Here is a 22,065-nt window from a genome sequence, read left to right on the forward strand (position 1 = left end):
GACATCGGCCCACTGGCGCCGCAAGAAGAAGGCAGAGACTCCACCTTCCTCACCTCGCCGCCTCCGACCCCACACTCGCAAGCAGAGCGTCTGAGTCACCAAGAGTCCATCCCGCGGTTCCCTGAGCCAGCCTCCCACTTTCCTTCCCCCTCTTCCCTATGGCCTTCCCGTCCTCCCTCCTCCACCTGCCCCAATCTTTATCGCTTTGGTTAATGCTGTTTTGTTTGCTCCCCCATTCAAAGGCCAAGATGCGTCCTACCATCCTCGCGTCATTCCTTCTCTTCATGCCGACCATCATCCCAGTCCAATCGTGGGTTGTGAGGCAGCCGAGCTCCAACGTCTGGGTGACATTAGCCCGTGCCATGAACAAGGAGCAAATGTGTATGTCTACAGATGCGGTCCGAGATCCGCTCTCGTCTGCCTTGGTAGGAGCTCCGGTGCAGGTAGATGCGTTCCCGCCATCCCTCATCTCCTTGTGGAGGTCCACTTTCAATTTGAGCCAAAATGTCTATAAATTTTACAAGGACCGCCAAGAATTTTCTCTCCCTCTTCCCATTCAAAGCCCTCTTTTGCTGTGGCAGAAGTGGGTTATGGGTGAAGCGAAGATGGAGAAAGAGCCCCACGAGTTTCAGCTTATTGGTTCTCTAAAAGCTCTCGCCTGTGTCCAATTCGATTACCAAACTCCGCATAAGTTGGATCTAAAGCTGTACCAGGGGCTGAGACAGGGCAATCCTAATTACGTTGCGAAGAATTGGTGCACCCATATTACCCATGTCAAAGCGCCCTCGTCTTCAAATCGGCACTATGCTCACCCGATTCGGCTCCCGGAGGGAATGTTTTTAATCTGCGGAGAACGCGCCTGGGCCAGGGTCCCCTCTCACCTTGTGGGGGGTCCGTGCACTTTTGGCCATCTGACTCTTGCTTCTCCCAACATGACCCACCTCCCGGTGTGGTCAAACAATTCGATCCCAAAAAAGCCTGATGAGGAAGATTGCAGCACTGAAATTTATCATTGGAGTAAAGGAAAAAGGATAGCAGTGTCCGCCTTCCTGCCTTGGGTAGCTGCAGCCAAGGCCCTTGGGGAGGTCGGCAATTTAGAATGTTGGGTATCAAAGCAAGCCCGATTGACGTCAGAGGCCATTGCTGACCTCTTGCAAGATGAGCAAACAACCAGGCATGCGACTTTACAAAATCGAGCGGCCATCGATTTTTTGCTCCTTGCGCATGGACATGGCTGTCAACAGTTTGAGGGGCTCTGCTGCTTCAACCTATCCTCCAGGAGCCGTAGCATCCACCAGAGGCTGCAAGATATGGACGCCTTGATAAGAAACATCACCTTCGAGAGCAGCCTCTGGTTTGAAAGCACCGTGGATGGCGTCCGTCATGCTGTGAACTCCACGCTTTCCACCGTCGGGGGATGGGCCCACAAAGCACTGAAAGGACTGGGACTGCCCGAATGGGGAGCCACGCTTTTAAAAGACTGCATTATTGTTTTATTTGCTATTGCTTTAATTGCTGCTTCATTTGCATTGATTAAGAAATATTTAGTTAAGCATATTCGCTCCTTATTTAGTAAAGAAGGGGGAGGTGTGGGGGTGCGGCGGCCCGATGCTGCGGATCCCGAGTCCCCGAGGCCGGCGGTCGGCGTAATCCACGGGGACGCTGCCGAGGATGCCATCGCCTGGGACTCGGAGGAGGCCGGGCCGTAAACCGGTGTCTCCCTCCCCTGGAAAGTTTTCCTAAGCTTATTGGTTTAAGGTTTGCTTCCCCGCCCCTATCACCGCCCCCGCTGCTTGCCCACACTAGAATGTTCTACTGCCGGGCTTTCCCCATGAGTTGCTTGTAATCCCCTCCCTACTTATATTTCATTTGCTCCCCTGCTTGTCCCTCATGTTGTCCCGGAGCCCCGTTGGCTCCGCCCCTGCTGTTCCTCCCCGGGAAACCCCGTATTTCCCCCTAAAAACCCCTTCCCTTTGTTCTCTCGGCGTGGTGTGGCCGCGACCCCAGCCCCGCCGGGTTCTGCGCCCGGCAGCTGCGTGGGCCGCCCCACCCAAGAGCCCCCAGTGTGCCTCCCCCGCGCCGCTTCTCCTTGAATAAACTGCACACTGGCGACTCTCAACTCGTAGCACTCTCTTTATCACGGGAAGCGACCAGCGACTCCACGGCGTTCCTGCCCGGGAGGCACCCGCCTCCGCCGCGTGGTCCCTGCCGCTCCAAAGGAGCGACCCTGGGAACACCGAGGCTGACTGCAGCCGCCTCTGGACAGAGCCGAACAGCCGGGAGGGCTGAGAGCTTGGGCCAGGTGAGGCCCCCGAGGTCTCCCGAAGCCCCGGAAGCTCGTTGGGGCCAGGCGGCCGGACCCCGCCGGACCCCTTACAACTTCAACCAAAGTGGGGGTAGGAACCCTATAGCTGCCTCTGAGCTCAAGGAAGACCCTAATAAATGTGTTAGAAAGGTGAAGACTGTTAGAAAAAAGTGCATTCAGTGACTGTGTTAGAATTGATTTGGTGGCAAAATGCCTCACAATTCTGGTAGAGATGGAGATATATATAAAACAAATTCTTTATTTTTTTAATTTAAATTTTTTAATTTTTTTTTTTTATTGCAAGGGGGAAAAACCTATCAGTCTTTCAGACACAATAGTTAGATATGAGATGACTCTTCCTGTACCACTCCAGTTGCATCCTCATATTTTTTTATGCTGCTGTATAATTTAATTTCTGTGCATGTAAGTCCCTTAAAAAATTTTTACTTAAGTTTGACAGTTGACAGCTTTGCAAAACTAAACCAAACTAATTTCCTTCATAATAGCTCTATTTTGTATATTCCCTGATGAGTGCATAATATGAAATATTTTACTTGAAATTTTAATTAATTTTGAATTAAAATTCCTAATACTTTTAACAGGAGATGAAATATTTTATTGCCTCTTTCATTTCAGTGTTATATTTTCCAGCCTTTCTGATCAAGCCAACATCATTTACATGATCTAAGTTGTTATTTTTTGTGGGTTTCAGCTTTGAGACATTAGCAAACTTACACTTCAACTTAATTCTACCTTTCTCTTCTTAAAATAAGCTCCTTCTAGGTTTAAGGTCACAAGCTTTCTAAAGAATAAATAAGTGCTACAACATTCTCATATAAAAGTTCACACTTTCATGATGCTGATTTTTTTTTTTAAACAAGGCTAGACAAGGAAACGTTGTATGCAGATTTAGGTTATTATAGTATAGCTCATGTATAAAAGAAAGATACTACAATATACAGAAATGTGGCGTGTTTCCAACAGCTCTATGGAGTAGTGCCATCAGCCCACCATTTTGTGGCACACAAGACTGGCAAAGAGTGCTCCACAGAAAAATCCTCATTCTACCTTCTTGAGGCTATTCCAGATTACTCATGGCTTCAGCTGATAGCTCTGATCTCACCGTTCTCTTGTTTCTTTTAACTTGACATAGTGGATGAGATAAGCAGTTATTCTTAATTAGATTATTCTGCCACCAGCCCAAATCCTTACAGCCTTGGCATCTCAAGGGCAACATCTTTGAAGGATGTTTCTATTAACAGTGTGACTGTAATATGTACAAGATCAAAAGTAGATCTGTAGTACTGTATATTATGTTAGGGAATATATCCACATTCCATAGGACACTAAAGGTTAAAGGGAGTTTCACAGTCTGCATCTAAGTTTCTGGTCATCTCTTTTTGCTTCCACTCTCCGGTGTGGAATCATTTAGGTAAGCATTTTTTTTTAGCAATTTTAGTACAGCTGACAAATCTCCTGCGTCGCTGTTGAGCCGCTAGCAGAGAAGTAGAAACCCAGGTTCTCAGGCAAGAAAAGGGAGACTTTATTATTTTGATTTCCATATATATAGACTTTTCACAGGTCACCCAGATTGGTCAGTCAAAAACCTCCCCCTAGGCCTAATTGGCCAGGCCTGAACTGCCCAAATCTTGAGACCCTGTTTGCAAAAACATCCAAACTTTATCTTTGTTTATAAAGCACAGCAAAATGTTCTCACAAGAAAGACCTGTGCCGGACACACTCCTGTTTCTCCCTTTGAACTTTAGGAAGGGCCAAATTATGTTTACTCCTGCACTGAAATTGCTTCAAAACTGGCATTAATCCCTATATGCCGTGCTGGTTTTTTCTCTAGATATATGTTTTGGGGGAAGTGTATCATCTGAGCAGGAAAGGGGTGGTCAGCTTTGTTAGTAATATTTGTTCTAGGAAAAGGACCTCTCTAGCAGGCCTGCTATTAATGGTCCAGATCAAGGAGGCTGGTAAAACATGCTAGTGTCTTACTCTCTTGAGTAACAGTTATGCTTTGTGTGGGAACACAGCTTGGTATACAGAAAGTTAATGTCTAAGCTTTGTCACCAAGCTTGTAGTCAGAAAGAGTCTGGGATGAGCTCCAGTAACCCACTCCACATCCAAAACCAAGTACAATGGGAATCTTCAGGGAAGAAATTCCTGTTGCTGCAGGGAACTGACTATTTTGTGATGTTTTCTGGATTCTTCCCATGAAACGTGACTCCTGCAGAGTTTTTCTTTTGATGAGGAAATAGCTCTTTGGTTTTGCTCTTGTATTACCAGCTGGAAATTCCACAGCTTTAGTGTCATCTGACACTGAGGGGACAGATGGGTTCTTTTAGGGATCCTTAGCAGAAGGATGACGATATTAATTCACAGTAACAATTGAAACTTTAATTCCTTAACATGATTTCATGATTCATACTGGACAGAATTTGTGATTAGAATGGCACAGGATGTCTACTAGTAGAATCAATATAATGCAATCTATAAGTAACATAATATAGAATTTATAACACAGCTTGTGATTTCTAATCACCTGGACCCTCTGCAGATTGTGCCAGATCTTAATATGTGGCTTACCACCTGTGTAACAATTATAACCTGTTATAACCTGTATAACCTAGACTTGAAACTTACATGAAAAAATCCAAGTTACTTCTTAGAATTTGGAGGAAACAGAGGACAGCAGAGGTGTCTCTGGCCATTGTGAGCCTCACCATCTGGCAGCTGTTCTAGCCCAGATCTCCCACCTTTGACTTGTAACTGATTTTATTGAGTGTGCTCTGGCTGCTGCTGCACTTCCCTGTTCTCTTGCAGGGCCATTACCAGGCTAACTCAGTGCCTGGGAGTTTCAAGGCAAGAGAGTAAGAGAGTAATCAGCCTGGCCTCAGGAAACCTTGAGGTCAGTAGTGGGGAGAAGAAGAAATCTGCTTGGTTTGTCTACTTGGTTCCTAGGGCCTTCAGGGATTGATAATGAGGGAAAGAGGACCAATATATGACTATCTCAGTCACAGAGAATGGCTCCTTGCCTCATAAAATGGCATTGCTTATTCTAACCACACTACCAGAAGTTGGGAGCAGGGTGTACTGGCCACACTTAGTCATCAGGAAGCTCCTGGGAATGGACTTAATTGCTTTCCAGAGGCCCTGACATGCAATTTGTTCATTGTTTGTTTGTTGTTATAAAAGCTGCCCTATAAGCATAGATGCTTTTATTTTATGAGATTAAATGGCATAATGTGACCTCATATACTCTACTCATATACTCTGAGTTGGAAGGGACCCACAAGGATTATTGAATCCAGCTCTGGGCCCTTCAAAGAGCCATCCCCAGGAGTCACACCATGTGCCTGAGAGCACTGTCCAGGTTTGGTGCTGTGACCACTGCCCTGGGGAGCTGTTCCAGTGCCCAAACACCCTAGGGGTGAAGAACCTGTTCCTGATATCCGTGTTCCTAAACCTCCTCTGGCACAGCTTCAGGCCATTCCCTCAGGTCCTGTCACTGTCACCAGAGAGCAGAGATCAGTGTCTACCCCTCCTCCTTCTCTCACAAGGAAGTTGTAACAGCAGTGAGGTCTTCCTTCAGTCTCTTCTTCCCCAGGCTGAACAGAACAAGTGACCTGAGCTGCTCCTCATTCAACTTCCTCTCAAGGCTTCTCACCACCAGGGGAGATTCCAACTGCATGTTAGGAAGCATTTCTTTACTGAGAGGGTGATCAAACACTGGAATGGTCTTCCTAGAGAGGTAGTTGGCACCCCAAGCCTGTCGGTGTTTAAGAGGCATTTGAGCAATGCCCTTTATAACATGCTTTAACTTTGTTGTTCTCTACTGGATGCTCTCCAATACTTAATGTCTTTTATATATTGTGGCACCCAAACTGCCCCCAGCACTGGAGGTGAGGCTGCCCCAGTGCAGAGCAGAGCAGGACAATCCCCTCCCTTGCCAGGCTGGCCATGCTGTGCCTGATGCCCCCAGGACAGGGTTGGCCCTCCTGGCTGCCAGGGCACTGCTGACTCATGGCCAACTTGCCATCGACCAGGACCCCCAGGGCCCTTTCCATGGCACTGCTTTCCAGCCTCTCATTTCCATCTGTCTGTGCATCCAGGGTTGTCCCATCCCAGGTGCAGAATCCAGGAGGTCCAGAATCCTTGCTAAACTTCATGTGGTTATAAATTGCCCATCTCTCTAATTTTTCAAGGTCTCTCTGCAGGTCCTCCCTGGCCTTGAGGGAGTCAACAGCTAAATCTCCCAAACAAGAATTTTATCACAAACTGGGGACACAAATGAGAAATGGTGATACCTGTAGAAAACACCTCTGTGTCAGGAAGTCCTAAAGCTGGAATAATATAAGAGAACATGCATTTGCCAAATTCTTACTCTTCCACAAAGATAAATTCACACTGGCACAGAGCATGGGGATAGGTAGACCTTGATGAAAGAATGATCTTTAAAGCCATCCTCACATATTTTCCCTCCAGTTTTGCTTTCTTGTTCTGGATTGCTTTAGAGCAAACCCCTGCAATGAACACTGCACTAGATTTTACAGTGCAGAAATAATGGGGGAGTATTTTGGCTAAGTGGAATCCAAGAACCTGCCAATTGCATTGCCAGCACACTCTTTATTCCTGGCTGCCAGTTAGTAGCTCACTGATTTGGGTCTCCAAATCCTGCCATCTGTTTGTATCTTAGCCAAAATTAAAGGTTTTTAAAAACTTGTGACAGCCAAATTTCTCACAGACACAGATTTTAAACTACCTGATTAGTTCACTGCTTGACCCTGATTAATTCTTAACTTTCTTTAACTATTCCATTTAGGAAATTTTCTTGAGGTTTACATTAGTAGGCCAAAGATTGAAATTTGCTCAATGCAGTCACTCTGTTTATGTATGTGCTGTGGACCCTATACGTCATTAAAAGTAGTGTGAGATTATCTGCATGCGTAGAGAACGGAAGACAGAAAACCAAATCAAATAATAGAATTATTTTGTTTAATGTGCTTCAGACAGTTCACAACTGGTGATAATTTTTTAAGTTTTGTTCTAAAGTCAGTTCCCAGAAGCCTATCTTCTTCAGACGCTCTCAATGGAAAGTGACTCCTAGAATAGATCTATTGTCACTATATAACAGGACTTGAGGACTCTGGTTCTGCATGAACCCCATCTAGTACCTTTGCAGATCTCCACAGAGGCTAACAACATTGTCCATGAGTTCAAAATCTATCCTGAAGAGGTAATGTATGCCTAAAGGATCACATTGCCATGGTGTTAGGCTACTCAGTGATTTATCTGAATACCTTCTTTGGATCTACAGCTCCTCTTCCAAGTGGATAGACACCCATCACAAACCCTTTGCAGACCTAAATGTGTCATTAATCCACACCCTTCTAGGAGCCTAAGCTCTGTTCTTCATGCTTTTCAGAAATCTCAGAAAAAAAGTTTATTGATTCTGAAAACAATTGCTAAATCATGACTGAGAGGGAGCTGTGGTGCCTCAGAAGTCGCCTACTCCAAAGGTGGCTCTTCTGCTTGACCCTTAACACACGAGGTGCCAGCAGAGGGTTTCAGGCTTCAGGAGCACATATCTTGCATATTACACAGATCAGATATTACATTTTCACTAATGCAATATGTAACCACAACCCTTAATTTGAGAGAATATCTTTTCACTGTGTTCCAGGTTAAAACACATGCTGCAGAATTCAGCAGCAGTAATACCCAAACTGGCCCTCCAGGGCTACAGTTCTTGACAATTAGGCCCCATGGGTAGAGCAAGGAGACCATAAGTACATATAATCCTATCAGTTTCTGTGGGTAAATCACAAGTCAGAATGACTGCAGTACTTTGAACTGAAGCAGTTTGAGAGACTCACTACTGTAACCTCAGGGAAATGCATACCTGAAAGCTAATTACCTAAAACATCACCAATGTTCCAAAATACATCACAGGCACTTAAAACTTGCCAGAAAACTTTGTTAGAAAATCTTCTTAAGTGTTATAAACATGTAAACATACGAAAACTAAAAAAAAGGTGTCCAATTGCTGGTTGGTAACACTCAAAAAAATCAACATCTACATTTTCATCTTCTTTTTAGGAAGAAGTTATGTTTTGATGATAAAACCAATGTGATAGAGGCAGATAACTTTTCAAGGGCAAGAAAAAGCCGTTTGTGTTTGAGAACTGGCAATATTTTCACAGAATTTTTTTTTTAATCCTTTAAGATGTGCATTTAACTGGATGACATACTATTCACTAGCTACAATTGGATACTATATAAAAATGAAAATGACCTTACCAATACATCTGCTGAACTCGAGAACACCAGGGCTGCTTTGTTGTTGCCGTTTGTTTGTGAGGTTTCGTGGTTATTTTTGGTTGGTTGGAGTTTATTTTTTTAGTAACATTTCTACAGGTAGTGACTGTGTAACAGAGGAAATAATTTTCCTTGGCTAAAATTCTGAGATCAGTCCCATAAACTTCAATCCATGAAAACCCTCATTTTAATTTCCTGTAAATATGAAGTTTATACATTTTGTATATAACATGTGGTGTTAGGACTATATTTCAAATTGCTAGTGTTTCAATAAACCGGTGAAAAATAGAGCCATCTGCAATCTGTATGCTGAGCACAGAAATAAAATTATGCTTTAATGCAACCGTGAAACTGTGGCATTCCAAAAATGGCATATTGCAATGTGTCCTAGAGCATTAGATATCCGTTAATCTTTTAGCAGCTTTTTGAGCAGGACATCTCTTTGAGCACAAATGCTTATTTCCAAAGAGACCATGCCCTCGCCTGAGGGGAAAGGTTATGAAGACTACTAAAGAAATTTGTCAGGACACCAGATTTATTGTACTTCTCTTTTTCAAAATGTACCATGTAATTGCTAATCTCTGGAAAACTTTGATTTAACATGTCATCTAAAAGATATTAGTGTACTATTGCTAGCGCACTAGCCAGGATGCAAAATACAAATGTGTGAGTAAAAGGAATACATCCCAGATTTTCAGCCATGACTGCCTACAATCTCCTGACATAGCAGTGACAGTGGGACCTTCCAGTCACACTCTACCCTGCTTGTTTCACTATATAATCTCCTCTAGCATAGTTTTCAAATACTAAAAAGCTGAAGTTTTCTAAATATAGTTTCAGAGAAGCAGATATTTTGTGATGATAAAACATCCATTGCAGTAATTTCAAATGCCTGCATTTTCAGTTTCCTTTAAATATTTTTATTGGAAATAAGAATCTATTGCAAATTTAGGGCTACTGTTAGCAGACCTCATTTTTTGACATAGTAATTTTTTTTGCAAGCATGCAGGACTGACAGCCCACCAATGGGAAGCCATGACTTGTCTACTCAAACCCTAGGTTTGTAACAGGTTTGTAACAGGTTTGATGCCTGTAACTCTGGAGAACAGTATCAAGTTAAGAGATTTCAGAGAAAGAAATCAAAATGGCAAGATGCTACTTAAAAATTGTGTACTGGGAATACTAGAGTATGGTGTTCAAATTTGCACAATAAATTTGTACATCTGTTGCCAGATAAAAAGTGATATTTCCTCTGTAATGTAAGTTAATTTCTTCCCACTCTTCCAAGTGATGATGATTAAAAAAAAAAAAAAAGTATCATGTCCTTTTCAGTCCTGATTACAACATGCTCATTTACAATTAGCCTTTACAGGTGTCTGCATAATCAAAATATACTTCTGCTTTTTTCCTTAAGAATAGGGCTTGGAATGCCATGGTTTCAAAATGTGAAATGCCACATAATATGAAACAAAATCCATTGGCTGAAGGAATTTTAGAGTGTTATAATATTAAATTTCATTTTATAATGTCAAAGGTTCCATAGGCAAAAATTTGCAACAGTTAACAAGTATGACCTTTAAATTAGTCACATGAAATTCAAGGCAAAAACTTTAATATTCACTCATATACAGCATTTTTTTTTGCTTAAAAATCCAGTAGCAGGAATGAACACACCAGTCCTTATTATCACATTGATGAGTGATAGTGAAGTGATAGTTCAAATCTATAGTACTAACTTATGTAAGAAAGAAGAATTGCGCCAAATGAAAGAGAAGATCTTTAAAATAATTAGGATTTCAGCTCCTAAATAAGTCATTTAACATTTGCAGTGGTAAGTATGTCAGTATACCTCTGCTTTTCATCTCAGTTTTTAAGGACTTAATTTGGGAAACCTGGTGGGCTAAATCACAATTAAAAGAATCTTATTATATCTGTTCACACATTTTTACCACATACAAATAGATGATAAATAAAGTCCTTTTTGTTTGTTTTTTTGTTTGTTTTGTTCCAGCTGCAGTGTAGAGCTTATAGTCCTTGGTAGCTACTTAGATCAAGGATGTTTGAAAGTAGATTTGTCAAAAAAGGACAAAAATAACACATAAGATAATACACTTTGAAAATTAATCAGCTTTGGGAGACCAAGACTCACCTCTACTGTCACCTGCACAAGTACAAGGATTGTGAAACATACAGTTATGTCAAAGATACCTGCTACGGCTTTGGCATAGAATCCAAATTGAGGCATGTTTAATACAAGATGTGCAAACTTTTTCACTAGTGCTTCTTATCAAAACTTAAATATGATCTCTCAGTCTCTCAAAGCTAACATGTCTATGTACCTAAGAGTTCTCTTGATTTAAATGAACTAATTTGGCATCACTATATATTATTTTGATGCAGATTATTTTATAAAACTGAAAAATGAGGTTATGAAGTCATAATAATCCATAGTGGTGGCCTTTTCAAAGTACTAATCATACTCTACGAGTTCCAAAGATTATCTCAAAGTTCCATTTAATTCCGAAGGAACTGGGTATATATTCTAAGTCATGCATATGAGAGTTGTATGGAAATTGCTGATGTTGAAATGCTGTTTATAATTTTAGAGTTTGCATTTGAAAAAAGATGCTGAAAAAAAATAGGACATAGAAATTAACCTTCATGAGACTGAATGTGTGGAAAGTTTATCAGGAGGCTTAAAACAGTTCAGTGTGTTAAGGACACCAAAATGTTGAGCTGCTTACAGTATCTAAGTGCTTCTATATGGAGAAAATACAGTCATAAACCAGACTTTTGCAAAGGGAATGACAAGGTTTAATATGAAGAACCTGAGGCCAAACATATTTAAATAGGAAATAAGGCATATTTTTGGTAGCAAATTGCAACGGGTCACTTACAGCGTTTTTTTAGATGGATATGGTTAATTCACAAATTTTAGGATGACCTCAGGTATATATTTAGAAGACGTGTTTTGACTGAAACCAAGTATCTAAGACTCACAACAGTGATAAAAGAATGAAATATACGGTCTAGTGATATGCTTGAAGAGGGACTGGACAAACATATAGATTTCTGGTCCTGAACTCATGAACTATGTGTACATGACCAAACTGCCTACAAAAGTGAGAAAGACTGAAGGTATATGCCACTTTGCAGTATTTTCTTTTGTTTATATTTTGCTTTTTGGGACTCAAGATGTGCAATTTGATTTTTCTTGATATTAATAACCATTTGGGGAGTTGAGTTAATAAAATGAAAGAAAATAGGTTCTACCATTAAAAACTTTAAAAATTTATTTTTTTGCTGCCTTCTGCTGCATTTTTTCCTCTTTATATTTTCCTTACTACATAATTCAAGGGAAATGCAGTGCTCCTTTTCAAGACTGTTTTAGCGTCAGACTTTTCCACATCATAAACAAAGGAGATACCATTTAATATCTTAAAGAGGATTTAATTTATAATTATGTCACTTTACATTGGTATGCATCTCTGTTATCTGTGAAATGTTCACACTCGATAAGAATCACCGCTTAATGTTCATGGAATGAGGGTTTAAGAAAGATTTTAGAGTTAATTTCTGAACTTTGGTCATTTGTTTCAGCAATTCTGTGGAAAATGTGCAAGTGGAGGGAGAGGCCAGAGCGCTTCTGAGGACAACGTTGTGACTGTAAAGGCACTCAAGAGAGTTGTGTGCTGTCCTCCCAGGAAAAGTAGATTGAAGAGTATGCTAATATGGGAGAACCAGCTGTGCCTAACATGAAAACCCATGAGTTATCGTGATTTCCATGGGCCTCGTGTTATGGACAGAACCTCTGCAAAGCACATGTAAAAAAATTCATGTCTGTGCAGCAATTTTTCCAAATTTACAGAGAAAAGGCCCTGACAGTCCCAGTCCAGTACTCTCCATTGTTGTGTGAAATGGCTATCAACTTCAAACAAGCCAAATATTTTCTGGTTTTATTTTTCAAATGGAAAAGGAGAGTACACATAACAATTAACCACAGATCTTTAAATAGTTCCATTCAGTAGCTAATTCCATAGAATTATGATAAGAACATGGAAATTAAACCAGCCTATCGCTCCTCACAGAGCCAGTCAGCTCATGATTCAAACACTGGACTACTTAGTTGACACAGGACCATTTCCTGCTTTATGTTCAGCTACTGTCTGCATGGTTGAGTAATTTCTGAGAACAAATGTACCAGGTAAAATACAGCTTGCAACAGATTGCCAGACAGGAGCTCAAGATAGAAACAATAGCTTCATACTGAAAATGATCTTGAACTAAAGGTTAATCAGAAGAATGTGTGGAAAACCTTGACAACCATCTTTTACTAAATAGCATTCCACAAAAAATCCCATGTGTTTATTGCAGATTTCTGAAAAATAGAGATGAGTAATTTTCTTACAATTAATCTGTTCTTTAACAAAGAAAAAGAATTTTCCTAGAATCAATTCTTTATGTCTTTGAGATCTCTACGTGGTTTGTCTAGGTTCTAAAATCTATTTATAATAAAATACCTAGTTACTGCAGCATTTTCTATTTTTTCAGGGTTGGGGTTTAGTGCTTTTTTTTTTTTTTGGTTGTTGTTGTTGGCTTCTTTGGTTTTTTTTTTAAATATCAGAAATTACTTAAATAGTCTGAGACACAGCTTCAGTGTGACAATGGTTGATCCAAAATAATGAGTAGAAATTAGTGAGTTGGAATGTTTAGAGGGCAGTATTGTTAAAACCACGACACCTATTTTACTTTCTCTCTTATTATTTAAATGTCACTATGTGCTAGCATTGTACAGCTGGAAATAATAACCATCTTCAATTACCTCATCTTTCATGCTTGCCAAAAAATACATGCAATAGCATGTTTAATTCATCACATTTTGTTTGTACATTAATAAAAGGAAATTGCACAGACAGGAACTGCAAAGTATTGTATAGCAGAAGTAATAAGTAGACAGCAAAAGGTCTGGTCTGGAAGTTCAATGTTCATTTGCAAGCTATGGACCTGAAACAAAGTATGGTTTGAAGCAAAGTGTGGCTGTACATTCAATATTTGCAAAATAAGTTAAAGGTATAGCTCAATTTCCTTAAAATTTAATTTTAAATGAGTAACCTTTTCTTCTGGAATTAATACTAGAACCTTCAGCTGGACTGCAAAGCTGTTAGCTGATTCATTGATAACATTTGTGAGATTTTCTGAAGAGGTTCTATAAAAGACCTGGACTAAATGTGACAGGTGAGGCTAGAACTTATCACCTAGGGTTGAACTCGGTGCATTGTATTCTAAAGGCTTTATTCCCATTTTATTCTGCTGAAACAATGGAGACTAATGGAAAAAAGTATAAATCAGGTACTTTTGAGTTCATAAATAGAAACTCTAATTGATTGACAATTTTTGCCACCTTTCTTTTTATTTTTGCCATTTTTCTTTTTATTTTTGTCATTTTTCTTTTTATTTTTGTCTAATATATTTTTTTTTTCTTCTTCTTCATCTTTCTCAGACTGTTGAGGTCTTGGAAAACTCCTTTCAGTCGAAGGAGAAGAAAAAAGACAGCTAGGAGCAGAATTAAAATTGTTCTTGATTATTATAAAACTTCAGCAGAACCCAGGTATGAGAAGGAATTGGAGAAAGAGAACTGGGAATAAAATTTAGGTTTATCTGCACAGAAGGGAACTGTTCCAGCTGATTCCCAGCAGAAAATAGTTTTCAGTAACTCATTAACAGAGAAAATTTAGTAGAACCCTGAAGTAACACCTGAATCCCAAGTTTATAATGAGCTCCTCTAGAAATCAATCCTTCAACCATTAAAATGCGGAATATTTTCTTGTGACACAAGATGGCTGTTTTGCTGTGGGGACCCTAGAATGCCTGCCAGTGCACAAAGGCTGTACTGCTGTGTGGCAAGTGCAAGCAGGGGCTCAGGTGCAATCTATCCCTTTGGGCTGTTTTAAGTAACCTGTGTGTCTTTTCCTTTTGCAGAAGTACATAGCAAACAAAAAGAGAGTGGAAAAAGGCACACCTGGGTAAGGGAACACTTCTGAAAAGGCACAGTCTTTGTGGTTGAAGGAGAAATTTAGTTAGCCACTCTCAAGCAGTACTCATCTCTCCTTCCTTGAGTGCTGTGATGTACTCTTTTCTGCGTCTGCAGATAAAAGACAAATCCAGCACATAATTCCAAAACCCAATTAAGTTTAGTATAGAATTAAATTTAAGAGTTTGAAATGTAGGCTGATTTAATCAACTGTGGATTATTCATGTTGGATTTGGATATCTTATTTTGAATAGTAATAGGTCAAGGAATATGAAATCTCATATTGAAAGAACGTCAGAATTTCTTTATATGCAATATTTGCCATGGATTAACTGGAATTACATCATGTTAAACTGCCTTGAATCTGTTGTTTACTTTCCCTCTGGTGTAAATGACATGGGTTTTTTTAATAATAGATTATTAATCCTTCTTTGAAAGTATCCTCATGATCTGTGCTCATTCTAATGAAATTGCTATAGATGCTGCATCCTGAAACAGATGTAGTACACTACACAACACTGCTACTACACAGGTAGTCACTCTCTTTTGGTGGTTAAAGTCAGGTTATCTCTTAATCTCTTAGTCATCTGTGATCATAATGCACTTGTATCACCTAATAGATTTAAATGCAAATGCAGGAATGTTTGTATGCCTTTGGACCAGAATTCACATCACTGTAGTATGCCACTGAGATATGCCTTATTCATTAATTGTTCCTGGGATCTGACTGTCAGGGAAAGAGTGCATATAAAGCCATTCAATGATCATTTAGCATATACATGTGCAGATGTCACAGACAGGATCCTAGTGTCTACCAGTGTGAAAAGAGTCATAAGAACACTGATTACATCTGTGGAATATCGCTGCAGAGTGATATTCCCAATTTCCATCCCTTTCTCTCGAATATACAAAGGTACAACAACCATCCATCACTTGTGCATTTTATAATCATTTGTTGCCCTTGTTCTTGCTATGGTTTGGGGTTTTAATTTTTTTTTCTCTGTATCATTTGCATAAAAAGACAGCCTTTCACCAAAGCAGTGATGACAGAAATGAAGTGTTGCACTATTACTCGTAGCCCTTTAAGGCATAGTGACAACCTTTAGGGAAACGAATTCCTCAGAATGGTTCAGATTCACGTTTCATCCAGTGTGAACCCCAAGAAAAAGGTGACCAGAAACTGGTAGGATGCTTGTGGCATGAGACCTTTTCATATTGTTTGATTAATATCATGGATCACAGGAAGATTTTCTATGTGGATTTGATTTGAACACCCCATCTTCTTATGATGTGAAGGTCAAGAACAGACATGAGTCCAATAATGTTGGTTTATAGTTCAATGTTACTCATTGCAAATAACTGGATTACCTTCTGAAAGTCAGGACATCATCATCTTTTTGACAGAAGCTTTCTAAACCAGTAACTTCTGGAGGTGGAAAAAGAATCTTGGAGAAGAATCATTACATGAGTGTGGTTTCCCTGTAATCTTCACCAAATGAATTCTGTTTGGCAGTGCTGGATTTAAGTATTGCACTTTGTTTTTATGGCTGCCACAGCTGCCTCTGCAGTTCCTGTTGTCATTTCTGAATTCTGAAACCTTTTCCACATTGAAGGTGATGAACACTGCACCCCACTGAGGTGAGCCTAAAAACAGGATTACCTCACTCAGTCTGTGAGAGGTGAGGAAGTTCATCACATCTGTGAAAACAATACATTTGGGTCCAGTAATCATGTCATTGAGCTATCATGGTATTGACACAGGGAGTGATACCAAGTATTTAATCTCAATTTTATGGTAAGATGTTAACTCAGTGAATGAAGTTTAATGAAGATAGATTAAATCTACAACCACTTTCAGGTGCTACCATGCCATATACACTTAGTTGCTTGTGAAACTATTTTTTAAAAAATACAGGATGTAATGAGGAACAAAAGGACAAAGGGGTAATTACTGCTAGACAAGATCTCCATGAGGCAATGCTTCATCAGTTGTGTGTGCTTCACCACATTTTCAGTCCTATTTAACATAAATTTTCAGTTAGATTTTGCAGTATGTAGCCCTGCATTAGTATTCTTGATCTGTAAAAGGGGCAGAGATATTTAAAAGCAGAAAACCATAGAAAGATGTTTGATGCCAACCACAGTCTCAAAGACCTTAGAGGCTGAGAATTGCAGTTGCTTTATAGAATCATAGAATCATAGGATGGCTTGAGTTGGAAGTGACCTTAAAGATCATCTCATTGCAACCCTCCTGCCAGATGCAGGGACTTCTCCAAGTAGACCAGGTTGCCTGATTCCCCATCCAGCTTGAACACTTCCAGGGCTGGGGCATCCACAATTGTTCTGGGCAACCTCTTCCAGTGCCTCATCACCCTTGCAGTAAAGAATTTCTTTCACATATCTAATCTAAATTTCCTTCCTGTCACTTTGAACCCTTTATTCTTTGCTCTGTCACTACAGTTCCTGACAAAGAGTTCCTCTTCAGCCTCCCTGTAGGCCCATTCAGATAGTGGCAGGTTTCTGTGAGGCCTTCACACAGCCTTCTCTTCTCCAGGCTGAATAGACCCAACTTTCTCAGCCTGTCTTTCTAGGGGAGGTGCTCCAGTCCTCTTATCAACTTTGTGGCCTCCTCTGGACTTACTGCAACAGTTCCATGTCCTTGTTAAGTTGGGCACAGCAGGGCTGAACACAGTGCTCCAGGTTGGGTCTCACCAGAGCAGAGCAGAGGGGCAGAATCCTCTCCCTCGCCCTGCTGGCCACACTGCCTTTGATTCCCTTGGCTTTCTGGGCTGTGAGTGCACTGCTGGCTCAGGGTGAGCTTTTCATCAACCATCACACCCAAGCTCTTCCCCACAGGGCTGCCCTCCATCAGTTCTCTGCCTGCAGGTGTGTCTGGGGTTGCCCCAATGCAGGTCTAGGACCTTGCACTTGGCCTTGCTGAATTTCATGAGGTTTGCATGTTCTCACCTCTCAAGCCTGTCCAGGTCCCTGTGGATGCCATCCCTTCCCTCCTGTGTGTCAACTGCTCTGCACAGCTCAGTGTCATCACTGAGGGTGACATTGCTCCCACGGTTCTTGTCACTGACAAAGGTGAGGAGCAGCATCAGCCCCCATACTGGTCCCTGAGGGTTTCTCTTGCATAAAGCAGAGTGACTTTGGAGGCAACAACCTCCAACGAAAATGAAATCCTGATGACCTCAAACATTTCCTCCAGTAGAACTTTCCCTGAGTAAATTCTAACTTGTCCCCCTCTAACTCTTTCAATTTATCATTTACCAGGGCACTTCTTAGGTCAGTTCCTCATTTTCTGTGGTCTCTGCAGTCCATGCATATTTGTTTTAATATGTTTTTTCAGAATATCTTTCTTTAGCTACCTGCATACAATGTTTGAGAAATAATAACTTGTGGGAGTTCTCTCTTTTCCTGATTAAAACTATCAGTAACATCTGTGCTACCGTAATGGAAAAATAGAAACTTCATTGAAAATCTCCTTAAAAGGATTACTTTAGAAATGTCATGACCACTTTCAGAAACATATATATAATGTTTTGTAGCTTACTGAGACTTTTGCAAAGAACATTTCAGCAGCAATTGCTAATGAACAAAATATTTTCAAAATATTCAAACCCAAGGTTTCTTCTTATCAAAGTTTGAATAGGTCTTTGTATCTGTCCTGAATATCCAATCTTAAATCCCAGGGTTTTGCACATATATAGAGAGGCAAGAAATTGAAATAGAAATTATCAAAGTTTGAATATTGCCTTTTGACATGACTTGGTTTGGTCATTTGCAGTTTTCAACTGCAAAAGGCCTCAGCAACAAGTCAAATGTATAAATAAGTGTTTCTAAATCAGTGAGTCAATTATATTTTATTATACAATTCAGTACAGATGTACCAAGAATTATTTTTGCTTATTTAGGAAACATTATCTTCTGTTTTGAAGCACATTAGCAACATTTCATTTCAGTGACTACGCACTAAGATATGAATAGCTGAGGATCTCAGGATTGTTCTTGGGTTTGGTTTTGGTTGAGCTTTTTATTTTTTTTTTTTTGTGGGGAGTAGAGGGACAGATGGAGAAAGAGCTTCAAAGAGTCTGAGGGCCAAATCCAGGCTTGAGACAGAAACTTACCTGTAACTGTGACTAAGTGTTTAAATTTCTCATCTCTTTTAAATATACTAGTCAGCAAGACACCTACGTGAGAAGTTGGAGCGGGTAAAGCTGAAATCAGTATATTTGCTTGGAAGCCTCCAAAAACAAACTCAGAAAAAGGAAACTCAGATAGAAAATTCTTTAAACACTATTATTATATCTTAAACCTCTTGAGTACTCAGCAACAAAGTGTATCTTTTGAACAGCTATTTCTTTTCCATTTTTGGGGCGTTAATAGCTGCAGATTACTTATTTTATGGGGAAATACATTTCTGTCTTTGAACATAGAAATCTTGCCAAAACATTTGGATTCACCTTATCCATTATTTCAACAAATAGAGAGCTAGGTATTTCATATGTTGCTGTTGAAGGGCCATGTTTATATTAAACTGGAGATGTGTACTATTATATAAGAGGCTTGAAAGAAAATATGCAGCCATAGGGAATGCCTTTCTAACTTCATAAGCAACAGGGGACCACTCAGCACACCATTTGTTACAAATTCTGTGACCTTCATAAAATACCTTTAAAAAACTACTTGCAAACATATGTCAATGCAATATTATTTTAATTGAGTTTACCTTGACCTCTTTTGTGGCTTCATAGTTTAACTTAAAAAAATGTGAGGCAAAGCAGCAATAGGAATATATTTGTGAAATACAGGAGTTTAAAGGTTTCTACTGCTACTGATAAATTGTCAGGAAATTGGAAGTTTAGTAGAAATCATATGAGCATTATTATGTATTTTCTCTAGAGAGTTTTCTGAAGATCTGAGAAGTCAGTAGAAGAAACATGAACACTTGGAAACTAGCTTTTTTTTTAAAGCAGGTCTTGACCTTGATGACAGTTGAGTAACTGAGTAAAAATAAAAATATAATACAACTAGATAATATTTCCTTTCTAGCCTACTGAGGAATTTTTAAATCCTTAATGAATTCATAGTATCTGATGATTTCAAAATATAGTTGTTAGAGAAACAGACTGACTGTCTCCCCTGCACCTGTCTGTTGCACCTAATACAGAGTACTTAGACAACTTTTTAATGCCATATATTTACAGACATGCTCAGTGCATCTCTTCAAAGAAAATGCTGATCTTCTAGGCTTCAGGAATGGCCTTGGAGTACCTCTCTCACCTAACAATGTGTAGCTTTTTGCTGCTCATGAAATTATATATTTGTCTATTCAATGTTTATTCTGAGAAATTATATCCTTTTAGTCTCCATAAAATATACTCACTGAATAAATTTTTCCATCTAAAACTGTGGTCTTTTGATAAGAATATGAAACATTCATCAATAGCATCCACAACATTCATATATCCATACTATATGCTGTACTTTTGAGTACAAAGTCTATTAATCATATTAATCATATTAATCATATTAATCATATTAATCATAATAATCATATTAAAATAAATTACTCTATAATTTGCTTTTTAACCCAGAGACCATGTATTTACTCAGTCTTCAGAGCTATTCAGACTCTCAAGGCTTCCCTGATAAATAATAATAAACAATTCTTGCAAAGACTGACAATAATGTAAAACAAATGGAAATGTAATCACCAAGGAACAATTTGACACTTCATTACACTTATTTTAGTTCAATTTTTGCAAGAACAAGATAACTGATATTAATATCTCATGAAAAGTACTTCAATAAAACTAAGCGTGCATCCCTGAGCAAGAAATTTTTTTTTTAACAAGATGATTTCTGGCAGTTAGTTCACAAACAATCTGAAGATAATTCTATTCTCCTTTGTAAATCCTGAAATAAATATAATTTAAAAAAAAAATTGCCACTTGGTAGTCTGGTTGCCTGGGGAAACATGAAGTAGATTTTGGTTTTGTTGTGTAACTGGGATGCAATTTCTCAGTCTTGGCAAGAGATGTGCAAAAAGTGTGTGTAAAACACTTTATGACTCTCCCAAACTTTCCTCTTTTATATTTTTATTCTCATACACCTGTATCTAACTGAAGTATCATATTTTGTACTGAGTTATTAATTCTCTGGTGCATGAACCATCTTTTTTGTTATAAACTTTTATAACTGACTCTAAGTGCACCACTTGGGCACCTGGGCATTACTGAGGTAGAAAATTCAGGTGCACTCAGCCATAAAATGGAAGGCTTATTTAACCAGCTTGGTTGCAGCATGAGAACTTACATAACCACTGACACACAAACAAATTGTGTGACTGATATTCATTTTGGTACATCTTTGATTTCCCAACCAGAATGACCTGTTACCTATTTACATCTGCAGACAACCTGCAACAAGATTCCTGATCATCTTGATCTCAAAAGAAAAAACCAACCAAACAAAAAAAAACCAAAACCCAAACAATCTCAGTCCTATCTCTGGATTCACAATGTCACAATGTGAATCTCTAAATTCTTTTGTGACTAAGCCCTTATAAAGTATAAATTAAGAATATGCTGTTAAAATAGCTTCTTTATAACTGCTTAAATTTCTCAAGCAGGAAGATCAACCCCTTCAACAAAGGAGCAACATTAATCAAAGATGTTTGCCATTGATTGAAAGAACCACACTGCGTTTCATTTCCAGATAAGGATAGCAGAAGCAAAACACAGTTCATTTTGGTTTCCAACAAAGTGCAAGCTTTGCACTTGTGATCAAAACAGCCCAGCAGTCATCGAAGAGCTGCTCAGAAAGGTCTTATAGCAGTACGCAGCACTACCCAGTTTCTAACTTCTGCCTTTTGGCATCCATCTCTTCAAACATTGCTTTGTAGCATTATGATGGCATTTATCATGATGAACTATTATTCATGGTAGTTTTCTGGCATATTTAAATTTCTAACTCAGAACTTAAGTAAAAAATGGCTGCATGGTGTCTGCCAACAGTTACATCTAATATTGCATATAGCTCTTTATGGCTTCTGTATCATACAGCATTAGATTACACCAGTCAAAGCAACAACACTTCTTAATTTTGCTATGTTTCATAGTAAAAGTTTACTTCTTATTTTTGCTATGTTTCATCAGAACTGGTGAACAACTTTGCTCTTTCCTTGAGAACATGGGGGCTTAGAGTGGCTCAGTCTGTGATGCAAACTTCTCCATCACTTGGGTCTCTAAAAAATACAAGGCTGTCTGTGATGTTCCCTCTAAGTTGCACTGCAAGAGGAAATCATTCCTACTCATTGTTACAATAGTTCCATGGATAAAGCATTGACTGGGGAGACCTGTATTCCGTTATTTCCTCTGTCTCAGGAAATTCAAGT

At 39.5% G+C, this 22,065-nt stretch overlaps 1 protein-coding gene across 1 annotated transcript in view; it reads left to right on the plus strand.

Moving 5' to 3' along the window:
• The first annotated feature begins 248 nt into the window (after positions 1 to 248).
• LOC146425012 (uncharacterized) overlaps positions 249 to 22,065 on the plus strand; it is a 40,940-nt gene continuing 19,123 nt past the window's right edge. The window contains exon 1 of the mRNA XM_085043460.1: positions 249 to 1,490. Within this exon, the coding sequence (XP_084899586.1) occupies positions 249 to 1,490 (1,242 nt within the window). The remainder of the gene's footprint in view (positions 1,491 to 22,065) is intronic.

This window comes from Lichenostomus cassidix, chromosome Z (genome assembly GCF_008360975.1).
Source record: "Lichenostomus cassidix isolate B80296 chromosome Z, HeHo_3.0, whole genome shotgun sequence".
NCBI classification, from domain to species: Eukaryota; Metazoa; Chordata; class Aves; order Passeriformes; family Meliphagidae; genus Lichenostomus; species Lichenostomus cassidix.